The sequence below is a fragment of the Conger conger genome, chromosome 4 (genome assembly GCF_963514075.1).
Source record: "Conger conger chromosome 4, fConCon1.1, whole genome shotgun sequence".
Taxonomy (NCBI): Eukaryota; Metazoa; Chordata; class Actinopteri; order Anguilliformes; family Congridae; genus Conger; species Conger conger.
The window spans coordinates 24,382,812-24,407,932 of NC_083763.1; the positions used below are offsets into that span (position 1 = coordinate 24,382,812).

The 25,121-nt window shown below is 41.9% G+C and overlaps 1 protein-coding gene across 4 annotated transcripts in view; it reads right to left on the reverse strand.

Moving 5' to 3' along the window:
• Positions 1-23,118, reverse strand: part of nck1b (NCK adaptor protein 1b) — a 38,412-nt gene extending 15,294 nt beyond the window's left edge. Inside the window, exons 1-4 of one of the 4 annotated variants that reach the window (XM_061237216.1) lie at positions 22,927-23,118; positions 19,810-19,883; positions 5,865-5,915; positions 1,496-1,739 (exon numbers count right to left, since the gene is read on the reverse strand). In XM_061237216.1, the coding sequence (XP_061093200.1) occupies positions 1,496-1,721 (226 nt within the window). In that variant the 5' untranslated portion in view covers positions 1,722-1,739; positions 5,865-5,915; positions 19,810-19,883; positions 22,927-23,118. Of the gene's footprint in view, positions 1-1,495; positions 1,740-5,864; positions 5,916-19,809; positions 19,884-22,404; positions 22,482-22,926 lie in introns of those variants that run through there. The other 3 variants (XM_061237217.1, XM_061237220.1, XM_061237218.1) reach the window with 3 other exon arrangements.
• Between the last annotated feature and the right edge of the window lie 2,003 nt (positions 23,119-25,121).

Genomic DNA, 25,121 nt, shown 5'->3' on the forward strand with positions numbered 1-25,121 from the left:
TAAATACATATGCAGTGATACGACAAGTTGTCAACCTTATCAAAGTCAATATTTAGCAATCATTGCAATAATCTCTATGAATGCACTTTGGCAAAAAGCAACTCCATTCTATCCTATACCCTCCCCATTTTGGCACTTATAATCCATAAATAGACATTTACATTATTCCAATTGTTCATCTTTGAATTACATTTTTTGCATTACATTTTTTATAGCCTACATCTCAATGCATTGTAGTCGTCTCTTGAAGACTTTACAGAACATTACATTCCAAGGGTAGCTAAATATAGGGAGACAATGCATTGAGTTGGAGAAAGTGCAGTTGCTGTCATGCAGAGTCACTACCTATCCTGGTACTGACTTTTAAATCAGCTTTCATAATGCCAAGTGGGACATATTTCACATTAGCAGCAAGTCAAATATTTAAAAACTGAGACGGGAGCTAAAGTGGGAGCTACAGATAATGAGAGCATTTCAAAGAGACAATATCACACAGCTAGTATTGAAAGCATCTTTTAACAAGATCTTATGCTGAAGCACTGAACCAAGTTGAGAATTTTGCCATTTTTTCCTACAGCCATAATATCGTATCCTAATTTTCACCATTGTCAGTCTCAGGGCTTATTTTCTCAACGTTACCCAAAGGAACAGAAAGAGGAGCGCCTTATTCTTGAATTATGACTGCACACCGATAACTGACAACAATTTAGTTCCACCGTCATAAAGTATCAAGCAGGACTGGCATTTGTGACAATGCCACAACTTGCTTTCTGAGCTGAAACAATAACCTCAGCACAGCGGAGACACCGCTATTCGTGAGAGAAGTGTGCATTACAGGGAGACTGCACTAAAGTACCTGTAACGAATGGAATGGAAGAAAACTATGGCCCTACCTGAGGAGTTGATGCGGAGCAGAGCAGTTTCACACAATGAGCTTTAGACAAGCAGCTTCAGCTATGGGGGTTCTATAGGAAGGGGTGCTTGCAGGTTTAAGCAATATTCTGTGTGAGACGTGTCTCTGCTGCCAAAACGGGGGACTGGCTTCCTCTACACCTACGCTGTGGTGAGAAACCCAAGCGTTGACCTATATAATGCAGGTATTCTGAAGCTTTGTACTTTCTAGTGGTGCACCATGAGTCAAATGTTCAAGCCAGATGTGTTACGAAAACAGTCACTACTTGAGTGCAACATTGCAAGGTCTTCAGACAATATCATGAACCCAGGGGAAGCATTGTTTAAAACAGAGATTTTTCTCTACCGAGTAGGTCATCTGCCTGGAATAAGCTATGCCTAACCAAACAGCTTCCGTAAGTCACCTTCATAAATGCAACAATTCGCAGAAAACTTAAATTCAGTCCAAGCTCAATTACCTAACGCATGTTGAACAATGAAGCTATTGTCAAATTTGAGCCATCAACACTTTAAGGAGACTGACAACACTGATTACAAAACATACATAAATAAATACTTCCATAACTGAAAAAAAATCCTCTACCTAAAGTATCCTTCAGATTTTTCACAATAGAGGCCTTCCTGGCACTGTTTTTCCTTTCCACGTAGTTGGAAGGCACAAATCCCATCTGGTTGGTGGCGTTACGAACCCTCCACCAGGACTTTGAGTCGTCCAGGAGCCACAGCCTCTCATTCTTCTTGATGTCCAGCTCCTGGTCCTGCTGTGCAATGTAGTCAAACTTAGCGATGACTATCACTTCGTCCGTCATCTTTCACTGGATTCAACACTGAGGAAGAAAGGGAGAGGAGGGGTGAGAGAGATTAGACAAATTAGACAGGCTGCCTAAGCAGGCAGAAACAAGAGGCCTGAAATCACACTATTTTGCAAAACACAATTTACAGGGCAGCGTAACTATGCACAACATTATATCCACAATTACTATACATCTACCCATCACAGAACATATTGTACAAGATATAAACGCATGTTTCCAGTATGCCAAAGGCTATGTGAACACTCAACCTGTAGAATATGGCTTTATATCGAAGACTACTTTGCACTTACGATAAATTAGTAACCATAGACTAGGGTTTGTATTTTAAAAGTGTTTCCGAATAGAAATGCTGATCAAGGACCTCTCTTCCCTTCCAGCTCATTATGGACATGGATGGCAAATGGACCCAACAAGTATGATCCTAGATCAGTGTTCCCACGTGTTGGTGCTCTGTATATGAGCACAGATCATGGAAAGCATTACCACGAATACAACTCATAAATTTACTCAGCAGTTCAGTGCTTTCCTGGCTCAATCTCACATAGCCTTTGCTTAAGCCTTTGTGTCACCCAATAGAGTTTGGGTTACCATCATTAGCAGTTAAGGGCACAGATAAATATACAATCATTTAGTCTAATTCTCATTTCCACATGCATTTAACAAATGTCTGTCCCTTAAATAAAGCCAAATAAATTAAGTTCACATTGATCAAGCATGGTTGGCAGGATTTCAAGTAAAAATGTGGAATATCAATAGCTAACATTCATAGTACACATAGAAAATTTGTGCACAACGAAAATAAGAAACGATGATGAGATGAGTTTTAATTCATTATGGATAATAAACAAAGGAAACCTAATGTACATGTGATGCTTTTTTTAAAGACGCACCTAAGAATGTACCACTACTGTACAGTCTGGACCAGAGTAAGTTTCCTTTCCTTGTGAAATGCTAAGAACTTTAGCTACACATGCTAATCATACACAGGAGGTCACTGCACCGCATAACCCTTATTGCTAAATGACACTAGTCTATGGAAAAACATGACTGGAGGTACATAGGACATCAATGGAGTGAAGCACTTATGGGGAGAGAAAACTTATGGGGTGAGCATTATCTCTATGAATACATGCTGTAGTGACTTCACTTTTCACAAACGGTCACTGTCACCATTACAGAGTAAAGAGCTGCCACCTTGTAAACAGCATGAGCTAAACATCTGGCGCCAAATGGAGCTAAAAAATGTCAATGCTACAGGCTAGCGCAGCTGCAATCACAACATAAGGGCATAAGCTACATGCAAACACAAACACTTGCAATCCATTCATATTTCCCCTAACCCTAACCCTAGATAACATCTCAATGGAAATGTTTATTTTAACAAACCCGCTTGAAAATGCAAGTAAGGAACTCTAAACTCCTGGATCACACACAGCATCTTCCCCCTTCAAAACAACAAGAAAATTACCAAATCTATTTCCCGATGGAGATCATTTAAATCTCAGGATGAGTACATCATTCAGTGATCAGTCCTATTAGGCACTCCCAAGGGCTGCATGAGAGCATATTCACATCAAGCAATGCACTCATACTGTATACTGCACTTAGATCGTTGCTTGGCACCACGTGAGTGCCATGATTTAAGATAATGCTGCTATTAAGGCCTAAGAATTGGGGCTGCTTGGGGAGCAGTCTTTGCAGGTAAGAGACCCATCATCATCAATTACGCCATTATCTTTAGCAGGTTTTGTGATACCAATGGCTGCAGATCACACAGGACAGCCACTCTTCTGAGCTTTTGGGATAGTCTCTGTCCCCATATGCATGGTGGCAGATGGTGCTCTTCTTCTTCTTCTTCTTCTTCTTCTTCTTCTTCTTCTTCTTCTTCTTCTTCTTCTTCTTCTTCTTCTTCTTCTTCTTCTTCTTCTTCTTCTTCTTCTTCTTCTTCTTCTTCTTCTTCTTCTTCTTCTTCTTCTTCTTCTTCTTCTTCGGATTTGGCGGCAGGTTTTGATCTCTTCTGGATGATGGTCTTTCTCGGACAGGAACCTGGACCAAGTCCTTAACTGAGACTGCTGTTGCCTGCACGACCTGTACCACTTATTGTTCATGGATATTTTCAGCTGGCTAATGACTCCCACATTTGTACATGATGAACAACTACTAAATACTGTGTATGTATGTCAGAGAGAGAAGGATCAGGGATGGCAGTGATGAAGAGAAAGATCGAGTGAGAGTCAGAGCGAGAGCGAGAGCGAGAGAGCGTGCGTGTATGTGTGTGTGTGTGTGTGTGTGTGTGTGTACAGAACATTGTCTACCGGCATTAGAATTATAAACTTTGAATAACTATGTATGTAAATTCAGGAAGTCCCTAAATGCATATTTCCTCCATTCGAAGAACTTGAAGGACTGTCCCAGATTACCAAAAGCATGCCGTCCCACATTCTCAGTCATATTTCATAAAGTGGGACAACTAAAACATGTTTGAAATAATAAAAAAACTTTAATGCATATTTTGTTGCTTGAATAGATCACAAACATAATTACAAACATGATAAATACGAGAATGGTCCTAATTGTTATGACAGATTTATATCCTTAACATTAATCTTGTCAGAATCCTATGTCACTAACCTTGTCATGCAATTCTCAGGGGAGCTTCCTGTTTGACAAGTGCCCTGCCCCTTCCTGTGACATCACCCCCATGAAACCATGTGATTTCAGTGACATGACATCCATGCTAAACCTATAGTAAAATCCCTGTTAACTAGATTTTCTTAGAAGAGGAAATAATCACACTTGAGTTTGAATTCACCCTACTCATTCTTTCAATTGTATGACCAATTAGTGCACTTTGTCACTGGTGGTGAAAGTAATGTAGCGTAGTGCTTAAGCTACATGACTGGGACCCGCAAGGTCAGTGGTTCGACCCACGATGTAGCCACAATAAGATCCACACAGCCGTTGGGCCCTTGAGCAAGGCCCTTAACCCCGCAATGCTCCAGGGGAGGATTGTCTCCTGCTTAATCTAATCAACTGTACGTCGCTCTGGATAAAAGTGTCTGCCAAAGTGCCATTAATGTAATGCAATGGTTGTTTTTTAAATGTTTACAACTCAGTTTTGGTTCCCGTTTAAACATTTAACCGTTCACACCCCTAATTCCTAGCATATTGTTATATGGCTACCTAGCTGTTCATATGGGAGCATACCCTGCCTGGGCAGTGCAAGCATAACTTACTGACTCGTAGTGGTTTGCTTTGTTACAATTCATACCGCTCACAATGAAACAGAAACAGGTTTGTTTGAGGATCGTTTAATTAAAATTTACTGTGCAGTGATATGTGCTAAATTAATTCATTGGACTGAATGGAAATAGTAGCTAAGATTTCTAAAATGTTCTCCCATCCCCTATGCAACAAATGGAGGACTTAAAAATGTACAAGAGCAAAGTATTACATATTTAGGTATGTGCACCACAGTGTGTTGCAATGCTTTTGCTTTCATTTTGGTATGAATGTTTCATCATAAACAATCCTAAGTTGTATTGCTTTACGAAAAGCATTTAAATCATTTTTGGAGAGGTTTTGGATAAGTTTTTGAACCCATAGGTATCTTAGCCCCAACACTAAAGAAAAGTCAAACAGCTGTAGAAAAGTACGATTATTTACAGCAATGCACAATTTACCCATTTTGGAGACACTGCTTATATTTTGCTTCATAGATCAGCGATATATTTGAGATTATCATTATTTCATAAACTAAAGGAGAACAACTTCAGTTTTGCATTTTCACCAAGATACTTGCCCACATCTGGAGTTATAAAGCCAGTACATAAATAGGCAAGGATTGGCCAGATTTGGCATCTGTGGAAATGGGTTAATTTAGTATTTTTGTCAAGAAAATGTACCTAAAATGTAAATAAAATTGAATGGCACCTCATCTCCTAAGGACATAGGGGAAATAGATTTCACAACCTTATGTAGTGCATTAAATGTGATTTAGTACAGGACAACATTGGAAAGTAAAGGACAACATTGGAAATTTGAGTCTATTAAACAAAAAATACGTACAATATCATAAGAGAACAGCAGCATTTTGTAAATTGGTTGAAATGTCTTTTAAAGAAAAAAAAATCTTACCTGTGCCACATCAAAGCTGTCAACTTCAAAGTTGTAGTGTTGTATTTTGATCTGTGAAAAGGAAATGCCTCTTAGCCAAAATACAGCAACTTATACTGTGCAGTCAACAAAAAAACTGAATGTGAATGCCTGGAAAACAGAGAAGTGAAAATGCAGAAGAGCTGAACTGAGGAAATAATGCATCAGATGAACACAGTCATATCTATTCCCTGCAGGAAGAACATAAGCAAATGCAATGGTTTTAATGGATAAGCTTTAACCTGACAACACTGAATACAAAACATACATAAATACTTCCATAACTGAAAATCCTCTACCTAAAGTATCCTTCAGAACCTATATCCACTGAAAAATCTTTAAAAACACAAATACATTCTTTTGATAAGGAATTTAAATTACTAGAAAAATCCCTGTGCCGCCTTTGAATTCTCAAAACAAAAAACAATAGCACATTCTTATTGTGAGACTTTAGAGACTACGGACTAGGGTACTACAAGTCAACAAATCACTCCGAAAGGAGAATTTATACTCTACATCTTATAAACTCATATTTAGGTTCTCCCAAGAAAACAATTGTTACCTGAGAAATAGCTCAGGAAGTCTGAAAGATAACGTAGGAACACATCAAAGGCACTCTTGTTTCCTTGCCATACTTTGAACAATGTTAAAGCTAAAGTATGCCCCAAATAGCATTTACACTACAAGTTATCTTATTCAATTCTTAGTGTAGCCTAATCAACTGAGCAGCAATCACTGAGCAATCACTGAGGTAGAAACAGCAGTGTTTCCTCAATAAAATGTTTTAGGATAGGAGAACATTGCAGCTATTAACTAAACCGTGACCATTCACAGGCCCCAACAGCACATAGCGATTGTTTTTATCATATGGCCCTTTTCCATTGATCAAAACCATCCAAACCGAGAACCTCTGTAGTTCAATTAATTTCTACATAAGTTAATTGCGAAAGAGTTTAGCTGGAACATGATGCCAATGTGCCACCCAAAAACCACATGAAGATGTCATCAAAGGCTGCCATATTTGAGGAATTGGGGTTATGCAGAAAGGTCGAAAAAAATAAAAATCCCCTTAAAAACCACTTACTTATAAGACACTTGTGCCAGAATGAACGGTTATTAAAGAAGTGTTTTTGTCCTACATTAGCAAAGTTACAAATGGAAGAGTCTATTTAAAAAAAAAAAAATTAACCGATGTCATCTTCTTCAATATTATTTTCATGAAAAAGACAGTAGTGATACACTACCAAAGAAATATTCTAAGAGGTTTGAGATATCTTAGAAATGGCATACAGGAATTAAACTTACTCCCGCTATTTCTTCACCACTTCGGAAAAAAGAACACACTCAATGTCTCCACCAACCACTCAATTGCACAGAAATGTGTTAACTGAAAGTATTCGCTGTTAGCATGAAGTAGGAAAGATCTGTGGCCTAATTACCCAACGCGTTAAAACTGAGCACTTACAGTTGACCGTTGGTCTTTGGTGGTGAAGCGCAAACGTTTAATGAGGTACTATTGAAGCAACAATCACTTCCTGAAGAAGTGCAGGAAGAGGGCACGTAATGTGTAAAAGCTGCAGTCTGTAAGTCATCTACCAAATCAGTCATGTTGCTGACAATTTTTGGAAAAGTAGGTTGCATCGCAGGAACATAATTTATTTCATTCCAGCTCGGTGACCCCTGTCAGCCATCATCCAAAGTTAAACTACGAGACAGTAATGGGAGGCGGACATAATCCTGTACTAAAACAATGAAGCGATTTACACCAGAGCCGGCCCATAATCTCCAAACAAAGGGAGTGCACTGTTGGCGGCAAAGAACCCAGAGGCGACCTTCAGGGTTAGAACTTCCCGCTCACTGCCCATGATGCATCGCTCCCAAGGAGTCCCGTTTCCCAGGAAAAGTTCCCACGGCTTCTCGGTTCTCCTTGTGAACTGTTTAGACTGTTAGATGTTATGTGCAACTACTGTGGTTATTTCGGAGGAGATGTGCATGTGAAGCCACAATAAGATCCGCACAGCTGTTGGGCCCTTGAGCAAGGCCCTTAACCCCACATTGCTCCAGGGGAGATTGTCCCCTGCTTAGTCTAATCAACTGTAAGTCACTTTGGATAAAATCATCACCTAAATAACATGTAATGTGAAGTGCATTCGAGCCAAATGGCTGGTGATTACAGCTGCAGTCTAATGCAGTCTTTATTGATGAATGTGGAGTCAACGGCATTGCACTAAACAGAGAGGGGAGAAAGAGGCAGGAACAACCTTGTGGAACGGCTTCTCATCTTCACATCTCTTCTGTGAAGCACTTTGGGCCGCCGCTTTTTTCATATAAGGTGCTATATAAATAAATGTATTCTTACTATTATTAATCCACACAGCAAAATATGAGATAAGCCACCATGCAATAAATGCATTTCAGCAGGGTTTGAGGTGAGGCAAGCAATCCCAATTGGCGGCCTGCACAAGAGCACTACGCACTAAGCGCCCAGATACTTGCCTGTCCTTCTACTCACAAACCCTGAGGAACTCCCCCCCATACCTAAACAGCCCCCATTCCTCCCAACACTCCCCTCCATGTGCGCGCCGGAGAATCGCATGCTACTGCCCCAGAAACGTTTCACGGTGGCATTTCAACAATGACGGAAATTCCACACATTGATATTTTATACACCATGTAGTCTGCACTCATCTCCTGTAAACACTGGGCATGAGAAAGGCACCATGTTCTGAAGAATTTTTTTTTACGGTCTAGTCGCGGACTCCAATAATAGAAAGTATATTTTCCACATAATTTTCAGGAAATAGTGCTCCGGAAACATGATGTTTATAGAGTCAGATATGGAAATGGCACTCCCAATGCATATCATTTTCAGCCATTCCAGACTAGAATGAAATGGCTGGCTCAAGTTAATAGAACCAAGTTGTCTGAGAAGTATTGAGTAAAAGCTCCCACCTGGTATTGTATTCTAAGTCCACTAACCCACTTATCTCTCACAGAAGAATTATCACATGATCATAAACATCAATAAATACGATTCTTGCCTGTTCCTTGCGGGTCCGGTAAAAACATACTACAAAGAGATAAAAACATTTATCAATTAATCAGCTATCTATATTTTTAGTAAATGAGGCCAAAACTGAATAAGCTAAATAAAACTCAATTCAAACCAAATGCACTGGAAACTAAATCATCCATCCCTTTGCCTGCATAGACAATCCCCTCAATTCCACTCTCAGCCCAACCCATCTGTCAATAGCACAAGATCAAAAGTGGAATACTCAACAGACTCCAGAAGAGAAGACCGTAAAGTGACATTGCCCTCTCTCAGCACCCATCCCACTCTACATCATCCTACAATGCAGCACAGGGAACTGCAGAGATTCCCTCAGCATACAAAGCCCCACCAGTACAATTGCAATCCAGTGATTGCAATCCGACTGACGGCTTCCTCTGTATTTACATCACAAATGCAATTGTTGTGTCTGTGCACGTCAAGCAAGAGGAAGTTGACCACCACATCCTCAGTTACAGTGTTTGAGTGTTGCGAGGTATTTGATTTGCAGAAACCCTGTAAAATCACCCTATCAAAAGGCAGACCCCATGCTGCGGGCCAAACCACATGAGGTACCAATGGCTACTTGCAAATCTAATCCAAAACTGAAATCTGTGTCAAAGTCTATGATTACAGTTCCCATGAATTTCAAGATGAAGGCCATTTTGCACATAAAACTTAAATGCACAGCATTAAATATTAGGCCCAAAACACTTTTGAGGTCCTATGACAATACAGTAAGCTATGTGCAAAACATCAAGTAAAAAAAAAATTCATTCCTATTCCTGGACTCCCATCAAGACACTTTAGTTGCAATTAACTGATTTGCCTTTAGCAACCCAATAGTGCCAAATTGTCTCCATCTATACAGAAGCAAAGAGGGCACAGTCTCACTCTGCAGAGAGGGCATAGCATGAGCTCACCGTAACGTAATGCTGCTGACAGCGCACTAAAAATCACAAGGCTTTTGTGCCGGTTGGAATGTGCTCTCTGCAGTCTTCTCTCCCCTCCGGCACCACTGCTTCTCACAACGGGGGCAACCCGAATGGGGGGGGGGGGCTGCCTTATAAAGAATGTAAGCTGTATAAAACGGCTATCAGAAAACGGGGTTCTTTTCACAAGCAGCGGCTTGATGCCTTTTAAAGAAATGCGTCTCAACTGATCTCAAAACACAACCACCTCAGTACCAGAATGTGCAACATCACTTTCACCAACTGCAGCTGCACGATGAGTTAAAATGTCCTCTTTTCCTTATCTACGGCCCGATTAAGCCAGCTCCTTTCCCTCCCTCCGCACGCCTTCAATCTGCCGCTGAGATCAGGAGACACAAAGGCCTCCTGTAACGCACCCTTGTTTCATGCAAAACAGAAATAAACCGGTCGTAGTGGCTCATCTTGGAACGCCGCAGGGGTTTTTCCAATCTGTGTCACCCCACTTCGGAGTAGGGATTAACCCCGTCAGACAACACCCCGGGAAATGAGCAATGCAGACTATAAAAACCCATGGAACGCAGGGAAGCTCTAACCGTGCAGTTAGGAGACTTGCCTTGCAGAAAGAAAGTTGAAAATCTTAGATGCTAGCTACTGACTCACTCAGAACCGCTGCTCACAATACCATGAAAATGAAATAAGAAATGGTTACATACAGGGTTTCAAAAAGCTTTGGATACCCAAAAAGTTCAGTTTGTGAAGATAACTACTAAAGCCAAGCACAAGCTGAAGTAGTCTACGAAACCAACCCTACATTTCTACCCAAAACCTCTGTAAAAACGTTTTTCTGACTATGAACATGCAGCTTACCAAAGGGGAAAGGACAAACTAACAGCTTGAGATTCCCCTCTACTGTAAAGTTTGGTGATAAACAGAGCCGTCTGGCCTGCCCACCTGTCTCCAGTATTTCCCCATGAGATAAAAACTGTAACAGGAAACAATGAGAAGGTGGAGAACAGCAATGGACAGTGGGATAGCTAGAAAAGAGATTCATGTGTATTGGAGGAAGCAGGATAGACAAACGGTTACCTGTGTGTGAACGTGTCTGTTGCATGTGTAGAAACATGAGTGAGTCGCGTGCATTTGTGTATCTTGGGCGGTGCTTGGAATTTGCATGCATGCTCATCACCAGTGTGTTTCAAGTATGTATTACTGTTTAAATACACGCATTTGCCTTCAGGGGTAGTTAGTCATTAGATCAAATACATTCAAATTCACATGTTTCTTGATAACTCAAGGAAGGTATGGAATGACAGTGAAGCAGGTATAGCCATGACCTCAGCTGCAATAAGCCAGTGAAGCAGGTACAGCCATGACCTCAGCTGCAGTTAGCCAGTGAAGCAGTTATAGGCATGACCTCAGCTGCAGGTAACCAGTGAAGCAGGTATAGCCATGGGTTCAGCTGCAGTTAGCCAGTGAAGCAGTTATAGGCATGACCTTAGCTGCAGTTAGCCAGTGAAGCAGTTATAGGCATGACCTCAGCTGCAGTTAACCGGTGAAGCAGGTATAGCCATGACCTTAGCTGCAGTTAGCCAGTGAAGCAGTTATAGGCATGACCTCAGCTGCAGTTAACCAGTGAAGCAGGTACAGCCATGACCTTAGCTGCAGTTAGCCAGTGAAGCAGTTATAGGCATGACCTCAGCTGCAGTTAACCAGTGAAGCAGGTATAGCCATGACCTTAGCTGCAGTTAGTCAGTGAAGCAGGTATAGCCATGACCTCAGCTGCAGTTAGCCAGTGAAGCAGGTACAGCCATGACCTTAGCTGCAGTTAGTCAGTGAAGCAGTTATAGCCATGAGCTCAGCTGCAGCTAGCCAGTGAAGCGGGTATAGCCATGACCTCAGCTGCAATAAGCCAGTGAAGCAGGTACAGCCATGACCTCAGCTGCAGGTAACCAGTGAAGCAGGTATAGCCATGGGTTCAGCTGCAGTTAGCCAGTGAAGCAGGTATAGCCATGGGCTCAGCTGCAGTTAGCCAGTGAAGCAGGTATAGCCATGGGCTCAGCTGCAGTTAGCCAGTGAAGCAGGTATAGCCATGGGCTCAGCTGCAGTTAGCCAGTGAAGCAGGTATAGCCATGACCTCAGCTGCAGTTAGCCAGTGAAGCAGGTACAGCCATGCCCTCAGCTGAAGTTAGCCAGTGAAGCAGTTATAGGCATGACCTCAGCTGCAGTTAACCAGTGAAGCAGGTATAGCCATGGGCTCAGCTGCAGTTAGCCAGTGAAGCAGGTATAGCCATGGGCTCAGCTGCAGTTAGCCAGTGAAGCAGGTATAGCCATGACCTCAGCTGCAGTTAGCCAGTGAAGCAGGTACAGCCATGCCCTCAGCTGCAGTTAGCCAGTGAAGCAGTTATAGGCATGACCTCAGCTGCAGTTAACCAGTGAAGCAGGTATAGCCATGGGCTCAGCTGCAGTTAGCCAGTGAAGCAGGTACAGCCATGACCTCAGCTGCAATAAGCCAGTGAAGCAGGTACAGCCATGACCTCAGCTGCAGTTAGCCAGTGAAGCAGTTATAGGCATGACCTCAGCTGCAGGTAACCAGTGAAGCAGGTATAGCCATGGGTTCAGCTGCAGTTAGCCAGTGAAGCAGTTATAGGCATGACCTTAGCTGCAGTTAGCCAGTGAAGCAGTTATAGGCATGACCTCAGCTGCAGTTAACCGGTGAAGCAGGTATAGCCATGACCTTAGCTGCAGTTAGCCAGTGAAGCAGTTATAGGCATGACCTCAGCTGCAGTTAACCAGTGAAGCAGGTACAGCCATGACCTTAGCTGCAGTTAGCCAGTGAAGCAGTTATAGGCATGACCTCAGCTGCAGTTAACCAGTGAAGCAGGTATAGCCATGACCTTAGCTGCAGTTAGTCAGTGAAGCAGGTATAGCCATGACCTCAGCTGCAGTTAGCCAGTGAAGCAGGTACAGCCATGACCTTAGCTGCAGTTAGTCAGTGAAGCAGTTATAGCCATGAGCTCAGCTGCAGCTAGCCAGTGAAGCGGGTATAGCCATGACCTCAGCTGCAATAAGCCAGTGAAGCAGGTACAGCCATGACCTCAGCTGCAGGTAACCAGTGAAGCAGGTATAGCCATGGGTTCAGCTGCAGTTAGCCAGTGAAGCAGGTATAGCCATGGGCTCAGCTGCAGTTAGCCAGTGAAGCAGGTATAGCCATGACCTCAGCTGCAGTTAGCCAGTGAAGCAGGTACAGCCATGCCCTCAGCTGCAGTTAGCCAGTGAAGCAGTTATAGGCATGACCTCAGCTGCAGTTAACCAGTGAAGCAGGTATAGCCATGGGCTCAGCTGCAGTTAGCCAGTGAAGCAGGTATAGCCATGGGCTCAGCTGCAGTTAGCCAGTGAAGCAGGTATAGCCATGACCTCAGCTGCAGTTAGCCAGTGAAGCAGGTACAGCCATGCCCTCAGCTGCAGTTAGCCAGTGAAGCAGTTATAGGCATGACCTCAGCTGCAGTTAACCAGTGAAGCAGGTATAGCCATGGGCTCAGCTGCAGTTAGCCAGTGAAGCAGGTACAGCCATGCCCTCAGCTGCAGTTAGCCAGTGAAGCAGGTATAGCCATGGGCTCAGCTGCAGTTAGCCAGTGAAGCAGGTATAGCCATGACCTCAGCTGCAGTTAGCCAGTGAAGCAGGTACAGCCATGCCCTCAGCTGCAGTTAGCCAGTGAAGCAGTTATAGGCATGACCTCAGCTGCAGTTAACCAGTGAAGCAGGTATAGCCATGGGCTCAGCTGCAGTTAGCCGTGAAGCAGGTATAGCCATGGGCTCAGCTGCAGCTAGCCAGTCAAGCAGGCAGTCATATTGGGATCCTCGCTCCTAACTTTAGCAATAAGGCAGCACAGGAAATGATTGTTATGTTCACTTTGGAGTTTATATATTAGAGATGTGTAATGTATTCATAAGCAGGAACAACATAACATAATACCCAATTTCAGCCTGCTTCCACCCAGGCAGTTCAAAGCAACAAATACTGCAGATAAGAAATGAACTAAAAATAGACAGTCAGTCATTAACTGGGTTTAATAAAAGTTTGATGATTTCATATCCAGAATGCTTCGCAGCCGTCAAGTAAAAAAAACAAAAAACCTGCCCTCATGTACATCATACAGCCTGATCCAGGAGCTGCTGTGATACAAGCATCATGACAGGTCAGATCTAGCACCTGAAAGCCAAAGATAAGAAAATACTTCACATAGGTCACGTTTGCGTGACAAGTGTGGTCGAAGATTGACAATTGTCTAAAGCTATTGTCAAAAGACCCAAGCGAGGCATTGACATTGAGCGAGAAGCTGTGATTGATTGCTCCATAGCAGAGGAAGGTTACGATTAATGAAAATGAAGTTTGCCGTTCCGAGACCACTTGATGGAGCGATCTACTTCTCCCCATTTATTTCCCCCTTCAGTTTGTGAACCCAGAAGCACTTACTGCGGAGGCCTTGACACCGTATCATTTTAAACCAATACAGAGCATGAAAAATGATACAGCACAACCGCAGCTGCCAGATATTCGCCTCAACACAATTTGACAGGCCCGAGCCCTGGGGCCAGGCAGTAAACGTATAAATACGCGTCTTTGCCCTGAAACATCTGACATATCTGCCAGGACTTGCAAGAGCATAGGGAAAATGAGGAGACACATTCCAATGACACCATCACACAAATTCAAAAAGGAAGAGAGCTGAGAGGGAAAGGCCAAGCGGGGAGGAGACAGACACCGCTCTGTGAGTTAAGGCAGACTTGCACCTGTGGAGCTGTTAACGCATGGGCCTGCCACCGTAAACCAGGACAAAATGCTGGAACGCGCATGCGCCAAGCAGCCTTCAACTGCTATCCCCTAGGGTGTTGGCTCCCCTTGAATGGAAAGCGATAAAAGCTGGTGTTTATAGTGTCTTGGGTTTTTCCCCCCAGAGTTTTTCCCTCACTTGTGCCAGTGTGTAAGAAAATAGCCTGTGACACCTGTAAATTGTTGTCGCTGCTCTACCTACTTGCAATCAAGGGAGAGAGACCTGGCTTCTGTGAATTACTTTGTCAAGCCTGGAAAAAAACGTCAGTACCAGACTTTTGGTTGAGCACACACTGCAAAGGGGACAATTACAGTCGTGCTTCTTAACGCATTCGCAGTACTAAATTCTTAAAACTTAAAGTTCAACATCCTGACGACTTTGTGTTAATGTGGTGAATTCTGCATTGACCTATAACCCCCCTCCCAAACCACTGATGGAGCAAGTTCTCACAAGTGCACACCCTCTACTTAACTGTCAATAACTGTACTGAAATAAGATTTGAAGACGTAAAATATGTACCAGAGAGTTCATTCCTTCATTTGGCATGGCATTTATTCTATTGTGATGTATTGGGTCCAAGAAAGAGCAAAACATGTGATAATGCCCCAGTATGGCATATTTCTAAGTTCAGGGACTACTCTCATTATACCACACATTATTCATTTGCTAAACAGACACAATCTTCCCTCCACTCCATTTGCTGGCCAAAATAAAAGTTGTGGTGCTCGTCATGTATATTAATTTACGTAATAGGCTACTGAAGCAATTCATTAATTCAATACATTAGTTTCAGGCCTAAGCTCTCAAATCAGATTTCACCACTGGTCTACGAACGACCACTACGGTCCTCAAAAACTTACAATAGGAGTGAAATCTAATCAGCAAAGCAGTCAAATCTATGAATGAAGCTGTGATACACCAGCATCCTCTGGGTTCTCCCTCTGAATTTGTACACATTTACAACTCTGTTAACCATACTTACAACTCTGTTCACTCACAACGCGGTTTGACAACATGCAATATAAATGAAATACCCTCCATGCACTGTATGAAACTCCATCCATTATCCTAACCCGCTTATCCTGAACAGGGTCGCAGGGGGGCTGGAGCCTATCCCAGCATACATTGGGCGAAAGGCAGGAATACACCCTGGGCAGGTCGCCAATCCATCGCAGGGCACACACACCATTCACTCACACTCTCATACCTACGGGCAATTTAGACTCTCCAATCAGCCTAACCTGCATGTCTTTGGACTGTGGGAGGAAACCGGAGTACCCGGAGGAAACCCACGCAGACACGGGGAGAACATGCAAACTCCGCACAGAGAGGCCCCAGCCGACGGGGATTCGAACCAAGGACCTCCTTGCTGTGAGGCGGCAGTGCTACCCACTGCACCATCCGTGCTGCCCTGTATGAAACTATAAATTATAAATGCATTTTTATATCTGAAACCACTCACAATTTCAGATGGAAAATGTTATCAACAGATTTTTCAGTTCATGAAAGGGCTTTCCTTCCTCTTCACGAAACTTCCCCAGGCAGAAGTAAAATTGTGCCGGCACATTTTCTTCTTTGATTTCTTTGGTAATCCCCATGATCCTAATACGTGTTGTGGTTTACATATTAAGAAAGAACGGAGCATGTCTGCAGGAACATGAGGAAGCAGAAATGTAGACAAAAGCTAACAGTTTCATTATTATGGAGTAGAAAAAAAGAAGGAAGCACTGTGCTGACTTTTACAAAAAACACAGGAGACAAGCAATACTATAAGTGAGAGAGCCAGCACGCAGAGCCAAACGACCAGATCATATAGTAACACTCAGAAGCGGAGAAGCAACAGTTACACACAAATATTTCAGTCAAAATAGCACAACAATTGGAGATCCAAGCTCACAGAACTACATAAGGGACAAATGTGTGGAATAAAATTGACTGGTTTATATCCACTACGTGAAAGATCAGGCTGATTACATAATTAACCACCAATAATGAAGGTGGAAGGCTTGTTAAATAATTACAGACAAGACATTAAGAAACAGAAAAAGGCCCAACTGAGATGGTACATTGGACAGGCCTAAATTATAACTTGAGCATATCCTCTTCAAATGAAATCCAAACATAATGTACACCAAACATTTTACACTAAATGTTAAAGAGTAGAGAATCCTTTTATAAAGTACAACAGGAGGTAAGCAACAGGTTACAATGTTTGCAAAAGTTCACTGTCCTTCTAAAGAGAAAGCACAAGTAGCCGTAAAAAACAGTTACTGCATGCAGCGTAGACAAAAACCAGAGGTTATCTTCGGACTATGCAGACCTGCATGCAGAATCACTCATACACTGTAAGCATCTTCTTGACCGTCTCTGTGACTTGGTATTAAAAACCAGGGGGTCAGAGGTAAAGATTAGGCTAGTGCATGATACCAACATGATCAGGCAAATGGAAGGAGGACTCTGGGGTAGAGCTGGAGTCCTGGGGCCTCATTTATAAACGTTGCATATGCACAAAAGAATGCGTACGCCACTTTCTAAGCAAACTCTGGCATTTATAAAAAACGAACTTGACGGGAAAATGTGCGGTCCTCCACGGAAACTCTGACCCATGCGTACGCACATTAACTGGAGAAATGAGAAACTGCGACTCCGATGGCAATGGGATGAAACACGAGAAATGGTGTGAAATTGATACCACTGTGTAAAATAAATCGAAATATTACCTCTCACGTATCATATATGAAGAGTTAATTGTGTTTTCAATGGTGCTAGACAAAATATACGTGTATTATTATCATTATTATTATTATTATTATTATCATCGTCATCATCATATTCGTTACGCAGAACTGTTTGTCATTTACAATCAATCAGGATAATTCCCTCACCTGTAGCTTTTCAGAGGCAATCAAATGGCTGAAATCCCTTTTCTTGGCCTTCTTTTCAGCATTTGCCATTGTCGTCTTCGTGAAATGCATATTCATTAGGGGTGTTTCACTGCCTATTTATAGGCAACTGTGGGCGGGACATGAAGCTGGCAAAGGTGCGCCACATTTAGAGTTGATTGTGATTTATTAAGGAAAACTGGCATGGGACATGCGTGTGCACTATTTTATAAATCAGAATATTTTTGTGCGTACGCACGTCCTGGGTTTCATGCGTACGCAACCTTTTGACGTGAATCCTACGCACAGTTTTATAAACGAGGCCCCTGGTCTGGAATGACCAGGAGAAAGGGGGAGAAGATTACATTAATGGCATTTGGCAGACATACATTTAATACAGTTAGACTAAGCAGGAGACAATCCTCCCCTGGAGCAATGCAGGGTTAAGGGCCTTGCTCAAGGGCCCAACGGCTGTGTGGATCTTATTGTGGCGACACCGGGGGTTGAACCACCGACCTTGCGGGTCCCAGGCATTCACCTTAACCACTACGCTACAGGCCACCTACAGGCACTGGACATTTCTGTGACACTTCAGTTGAAGTTGCTGAAGTGGAATGACCTTTGCCCACAAGGAAAATATCTCATTATAAATAGCAATTCTCTTCCCATTTCATCTCACAGACTCCAAGTTCAGCAGAACTCTTTCACCAATTCAGCACCAATGATGGACTGAGAAATGGTCTGGGAGTGTGACAGATTACAGTGAGAGCACCTACTGTACCTGCCAGCTGCAATTACCGGCCTTCTTCTGTTGGCTCCGTTTTATTTTTCAATAAAACTAAAATGTGAAAAACCCCTCTGTAAATTCCCAGCTATAGGGAGGTAAAGTGGCCGAATGGCAATACACTGCCAAATACTATGCTAGCGCATTTTATCATAGACAGCAACAGTGACAACATCATATAAGCAAATTAAGCATTAAATCACTCTGAAACCACAAAATTACAAGTCTCTGTATCATCAGCAAATTATCGAGATGCAGCTTTATTACATTTTTTAAATATCATAGTTACAAGCTCATGGTCAGATTTGGGTACGAAATGGAACAACAAAGATGACGTTATCTATCATTGGCTGGCCAGTCATACGTGGACAAGCGAAAACATTGCCAGTGGATTTTTTACCCCAATTTACCCCAATTGCAGGTTGTCATCAATAGGCTACAAATTACAAACTTGATTATACATTTGAGTACTCAAATGTAGAAAATTTGGTTAAAACGGATTTTTAAATCACACCAGTCATGATAATAAATTAATACAGACACCCGTCTGTGGCATTGGCATGGTCCCATTCTCGGCAATCTAAAAATTGCTCTATTTAATAGGGAGGAGTATACCAGAAGTATCATTCCCAAAACCTTCGCTTTACCTCCCCTTTGAGTCATTCATCACTTTGTAATAGAAAAATAAACTCTTGACTTAATCCAGTGAGACAAAAATGTTTTAACTTATATGCAAATTTATGCTTTCGCAATGTTTGCACTTGTGTCCACATTCAAAACATAAAATGTCATTTTGATTGGAGGAAAGGATTTTTTTCCACTTCTCACCTGTGGTACCTCCCCTTAATCAATGAAAACCTTTTAATATGGCTTTTAATCCGTCATTGTGACAGTGCTGAAACCCAGGCCATTACTCGAAGTCTGGTCAAGAACAGCCTCAGCACGTTGAGGCTAACGTTGAAAGGGCACAGATAGAAGGGCCTTTCGGCCATGAAGAAGAGAGATTTTCTCACACTGAGTTTCCCTTTACCCAGTGTGTGCTGTCAGGCTGCCTACTGTAACCTCCAGTTTGAAATGTATTACAAAGCACACACCGCCACTCAAAAGCCAACTAGCAATGATGGTGCATTAGTGGTAAAGGGAAATAATTGAGGATTAACCGCTTAAAAATCATGGTTTTAGGTAACAGGCTACAATCTTTTGGTAACAACTCACAAAGGAGGAAAAAAAACAAAACACAAACTAAATCCTAGAACGGTAATTGGAGATAAATTCCCCCAGAATTGTGGTACATGGATGCTGATTCAAAGAATATCAGCCAAGCAACGTCAGAAAGAAACATTAATGCCCACATGGGCCAGGGAGACACAGCGAGGAAGAGAAAACCACAACCACAGACATCGAAACACCACTAAGACAAACCAAGCACCAATAGCCTTACTTACCAACAGGACACTGGCTTAGATTCATGCAGCAAATTAGGACAGCCTGTGTCATCACCGACTTAGTCTATTAATCTCTGTAACAATGACACAATTTGGTGATTTCAATAGACGTTTTTTTAATGGGATAAATATATGGACTAGATTTCATAATACATAACTGTACATTTACAACGCATGTCTTTAAAGCATAATTTTCCTGTCTTAATTTCCACAGAAGCTTCAATATCCAATTGTGATCAGAATATTACACTACAAATATAGTGGTAAAATGATAACATATGAGTAACAAATGATCTTTAAACCCTGTGTCTAGTTTTCCTGTCTTAATAGCAACAAAAGCTTAAACTTGCAGTCATGATCAGAGCTTAAAATGAGCTTGAGTCTCTGAGCATCCAAACACCTTTTATCTCAACTCCAGCCTACAGCAAAATGCACAAGGTGCTGGACTGAAATAGGTCAGTTTTCATAAGAACCATAGTTGTGGGCATCTGCTCACTGAAGGCAAGCAGCACCTCAGCAATCCCCAGAAAAGGTGGGACACAGAGGATCATAAACCACAGGGAAGTAGGCCACTGGGGAAACTGCAGCCAAGCTGGATGCAGCAAACATAACATGGACTATAACAGGAGGGTGACTCATACGGCTGTTGGATCTCCATTTTCCTCCAGTGGGCAATATTAGATTTGTATTTTTTTTGCAAATCTTGGAAACAGAGACGCTCAGTCTCAGACAATGCCTGTGCCTTGCAGCAATTCAACCATTTAGTTTCGGATTGTGTAAAAGGTCAATTTAGCTTTTTAGAAGTTTTTTAGATGATCTTCCTTGTAAGTGGAAGCTTTGAAAAACAAGACCAGGCGAGCCAGCTTTAGCTGGACCCTGATGTAGCTAAGGGGGAGTATGTGCGGCAGAAACTACGAGTTGACCCATGCCTGTCAGTACAGAAGTGGAACAGGACACTATCATTTTTTTCTTATTAATAATAACAAATAACTCTCCCATAAAACCAGAAGGGAAGTTAAATATAACTCTCATTTATAGGCTACATTTACTTCCTCCATTGAGGCATTTTCATCTGAGTAGGCTACTTGTATTTCAACAGAAAAATGTGTTTTGTGGCTTTAAGAGCATTGCATTGTGGTTTTGGTTGCGATAGGGCACTTTTAGCATTGAGATTGCCGTGGCAGAAAACCGGTTACTGCTCCATATCGTTTTGAATGCATTAATTATATTAGGAATACTGTGGAAGCAAACAGTCCACCAAATAAATATCATCTACTTTACGGAATCAACACCGTTGTCTCTTCACTAAACTAGCGCAGCGGAATGAATGGACATTTTATTTGGCTAGTGGTGTTGCCTCAGAATTTGGCTCGGCATCATAGCGTTCTGAACCTGGAGTTTCTAGAAATCAGTTGAAACTTCCATGAAGTCAGGAAAGGTAACAAGAAGATGTAGGAACTTTTCAATATATTCACGGTGATTTTGAGATTAAGCTGATTTAGAGATTAAGTTAATCAGGGCTTTAATTTTCAGGTAGCCGAATGAATGGTAATTAATGGATTCGTACTGCCATAGGCGTTGGCTCGGCAGAATATCGGTTTTTCCATAGACGTCCGTGATAACCAAGTTAGCGACACAGATTAGGCCTACACGGCAATTCGGTATATTCTGTTGGGTGCCAATCAGTCTATGGTCACAACATTCACATTTCAGCTGTATATAAGATATTAATTGAACTGAATGTGTGCCAACTATATGAATAGATACAAAAACCATTCGCAGTCGTGCTTTTATCAAATCAGATTTTGCATTGCCATTGTAAGATGACGGACAGGGTCCGGCAAAAATACTGTATACGCAAGTTTAATGAATCAAGAGGTAACCAATTTGCCAGGTCCTTCTTATGAGCTTTAGACTACGTCATGAATCCCGGGAAGTTACATTTCATTCTCCTCTAAATGGCGCACAGAGCATGGCTCCTTGGAGATATGAATCAATCATTTAAAGGCTACATCTTAAGGTTTACCGAATGATACTAAACGCATAGCCTGGGGGTGGAGCAAAAATATAATAATAATAATAATAATAATGTTTTGTTTATATAGCACCTCATATTATAAAATGCAATGCACACGACGTAAGCCACCCTGTAGAATCCCTATCCTAATTCACCATAACTGGGCTACCCGAATTTCCCTTACTCCGATTCCAACAGAATAGTCTGCATATGAACGTCTTGTGGCTGAGAAGTAGGCCTAATAAAAACATGATCCTCCTGGTTGTAAAAACATGGACATCACCATGCTATTCAAGGGGCTCACTGAGTAAATGTGTCCTATGGTAAAATGGCCTGCATTTCCAGCACATAATTCAGTTCTTATTTGGAGAGAGAGGTAGGCTTACTACCACCTGGTAGTTCATATTATACACATAGTAGCCTACCCATTGAAATGTCAGGCACTCGTTCATCACAAGAAAGCAATGCGTTGACAATGAAAAACGATTTACTTTGACAGCTTAGTCAGCATTGCGCCGACTCGGTTAATATGTAGACAGTTTCTGTAAATTCTGAAAATATTCTCAATAAAACCATACCGTTCATTTAACACTGGTAGCATACGTGTTAAGCGACATCTTCCACATCAACGAGGAAAGAGCAACGTGGTCTGGGTCTGAAGGACTGCTTTTCTCTTTAAAGAAATACCAAGACATCATATTGAGGTCATAGAATAAGTGACCATTAGGGCACTAACATTGGAGAGGGTAGAATAACTGTCGATTTCTGTTGCAGGCATATCAGTCGATAAAACTGATTCGTGTTATCGCTTACAGATTTGACTGATAATAGGTCCTATATTTGAATGGAATTTTAACAAATATATCTTGGGGGCTTGAAACAAATCTTCAATTTATGACTAAATTAAACAAACCATTACTGTATGCTTAATTGATACATTGCATCAAGTGGAGCGAGCCAGGATCCCTATATTAAGTAAAACACTGAAGTTCGGTCTAGTTTTTGTATTTGCGAAAAGCCAAATGAGAATATCCATTGGCCACGGCGTGAACAGTTCCACCCAAATCATAACAATAACGAAATCTCATTCACATTCTTACCTGATATCTTGATCTGAGGTGAACGGTTGTAACTGCCTATGAAATTATAAATTGCCTGCACACATTAACCGCAAATACACATACAAATTCTTATTTTCTAGAGCGCCTTATTCGGGTTTTTCGGCATGAAGCGCGCCCCTCTATCTAACTTGTTTCCACACTCAATCCCATGTTTGCCTCGATTGGCTGCTTGTGACGAGACTCCCCCTTTCCATTTGACAATAGCTGCGTCTGTCAAGAATTATAGACCAGCAAAAATGTTTCAACCAAGGTTTCAGCCCCCTCGGGAATTTCTAGGCTCTGAGAGCAAGCGCTTGGTGGCGAGTTCCTTTAACGGAATTTTCTCCTTGTGAATTTTCTTGAGCCGCATACCGATAAATGCGTTGTGAGGCAAGGAAGACCTACGATATGTGTTTGCTCATACAAATACATAGCACATATTTGTGTATTTAATACAATGTATTTTAAAATATAAAATCCAGTTTTGACTGTACTTTGATTGTTATGTTGTGTTTTAATCAATGTACAGTCGTATCATTCATAAAAATGGCTGATTGGTAGTACGATGTCAAAATGCGATTTCCTTCTTGAGAAAGGTTACTCCGGTTCAGTGAGATGCCTCCACATTGTGAGCTCTAAAACATGAACGCTGTTTCTGGCCATGAAGAGACAACATTCCATATTCCATATGTTTCTGACTGTGCATCTGAAATGTGTTACAATTTTCCCTCAGAATAGCAACTTGGAAATGACTAATGCTCTTTCGTCAAAGTATTCGTCATCTATAGAACCCAGTTTAATAAGCATGGGTTATAGACTGCTGCTCTGTGGTTTCATTCTGCCCTCCAAAAATGTGTATCATTCTTTGAATCATAAAAGTACAAATCCATTCAATCTTTTTATTTAGAGGGAAATCATTCAGTGCCTTTACTCTTTTTAACAAGTCTTGGTTTTGGATTTAAATACAGAGGTAATCCTCACTTGTGCTGGTGCTTTAGCAGCTAAATGGGGCGTGTGTGTGTGTGTGTGTGTGTGGGGGGGGGGGGGGGGTACTCCGGTTTCCTCCCACAGTCCAAAGACATGCAGGTTAGGCTGAATGGAGAGTCTAAATTGCCCGTAGGTATGAGTGTGTGAGTGAATGGTGTGTGTGCCCTGCGATGGACTGGCGACCTGTCCTCCTGTATTCCTGCCTTTCGCCCAATGTATGCTGGGATAGGCTCCAGCCCCCCTGCGACTCTGTACAGGATAAGCGGGTTAAGATAATGGATGGATGGGATGGGTATTCTAGAATATTACTGTAAATGGTAATTCAATAATATCAATATTACAGTGTACCATTTGATATAGAAGCAGTCCTTGAATTATTTGAGAAGTGCCAGGAATATGAATGCTCTAAAGTTTCTGCAGTATTCAGAAGGGGATTTTGACTCAGTATAAGGTTAACCTCAACTGTGAAAATTCAGGTCATTCAATTGTACCTAAGACAGGAAATTAAGCATTTCTTAATAATGGCTTCTGGGTGTTCCAAGTAGATCTAGGAGCCGTCCTTACCCTACAACCACAACAGTATGCTGATATGGTGTCTGGTAAATTAACTTTCAGGGAAAAAAAGAACAGCACTTCAAGCTTCCTGAAACTGGCTTCCATGGTGTTTTCTCATACACAGGAAGTGATGCATTTTCCTAGAATGGACTACGATATCTCTGACAGGCGGAGGTGACAACGCCGCATGGAAGGGTGAAAGGCACACTACAGGATGCAGTCTGTTTCCTGTATAAAAAGATGCCTTTACTTTCAGTGTCCCAAGTGCCCATATCCCTACTTGCTAATCAAGAGGATACGCTTGCTTTGCGAAGGCAGTCATCTGTCTCTCATGTGCAACCGCAAACAAAACAAGTCATTGCTTTCAATTTAACCACTGTAGATTTTCTCATGGTGTCGGCTTATATTTAATGTACAGGATATGTTAATTCATACCTGAACATACACTCAGTGAGCACTTTATTAGGTATTTATTAGACTTATTGAATAAATTTAATAAAGACTTCTACTGCTGTAGCATATCCACTTAGAGGTTTGATGCACTGTGTGTTCCGAGATGCTCTTCTGCATACTTGTGTTTTATTGCGTGGTTCTTTGCATTACTGTCACCTTCCTGTCAGCTTTGACCATTCTGACCATTCTCCTCTGATGTC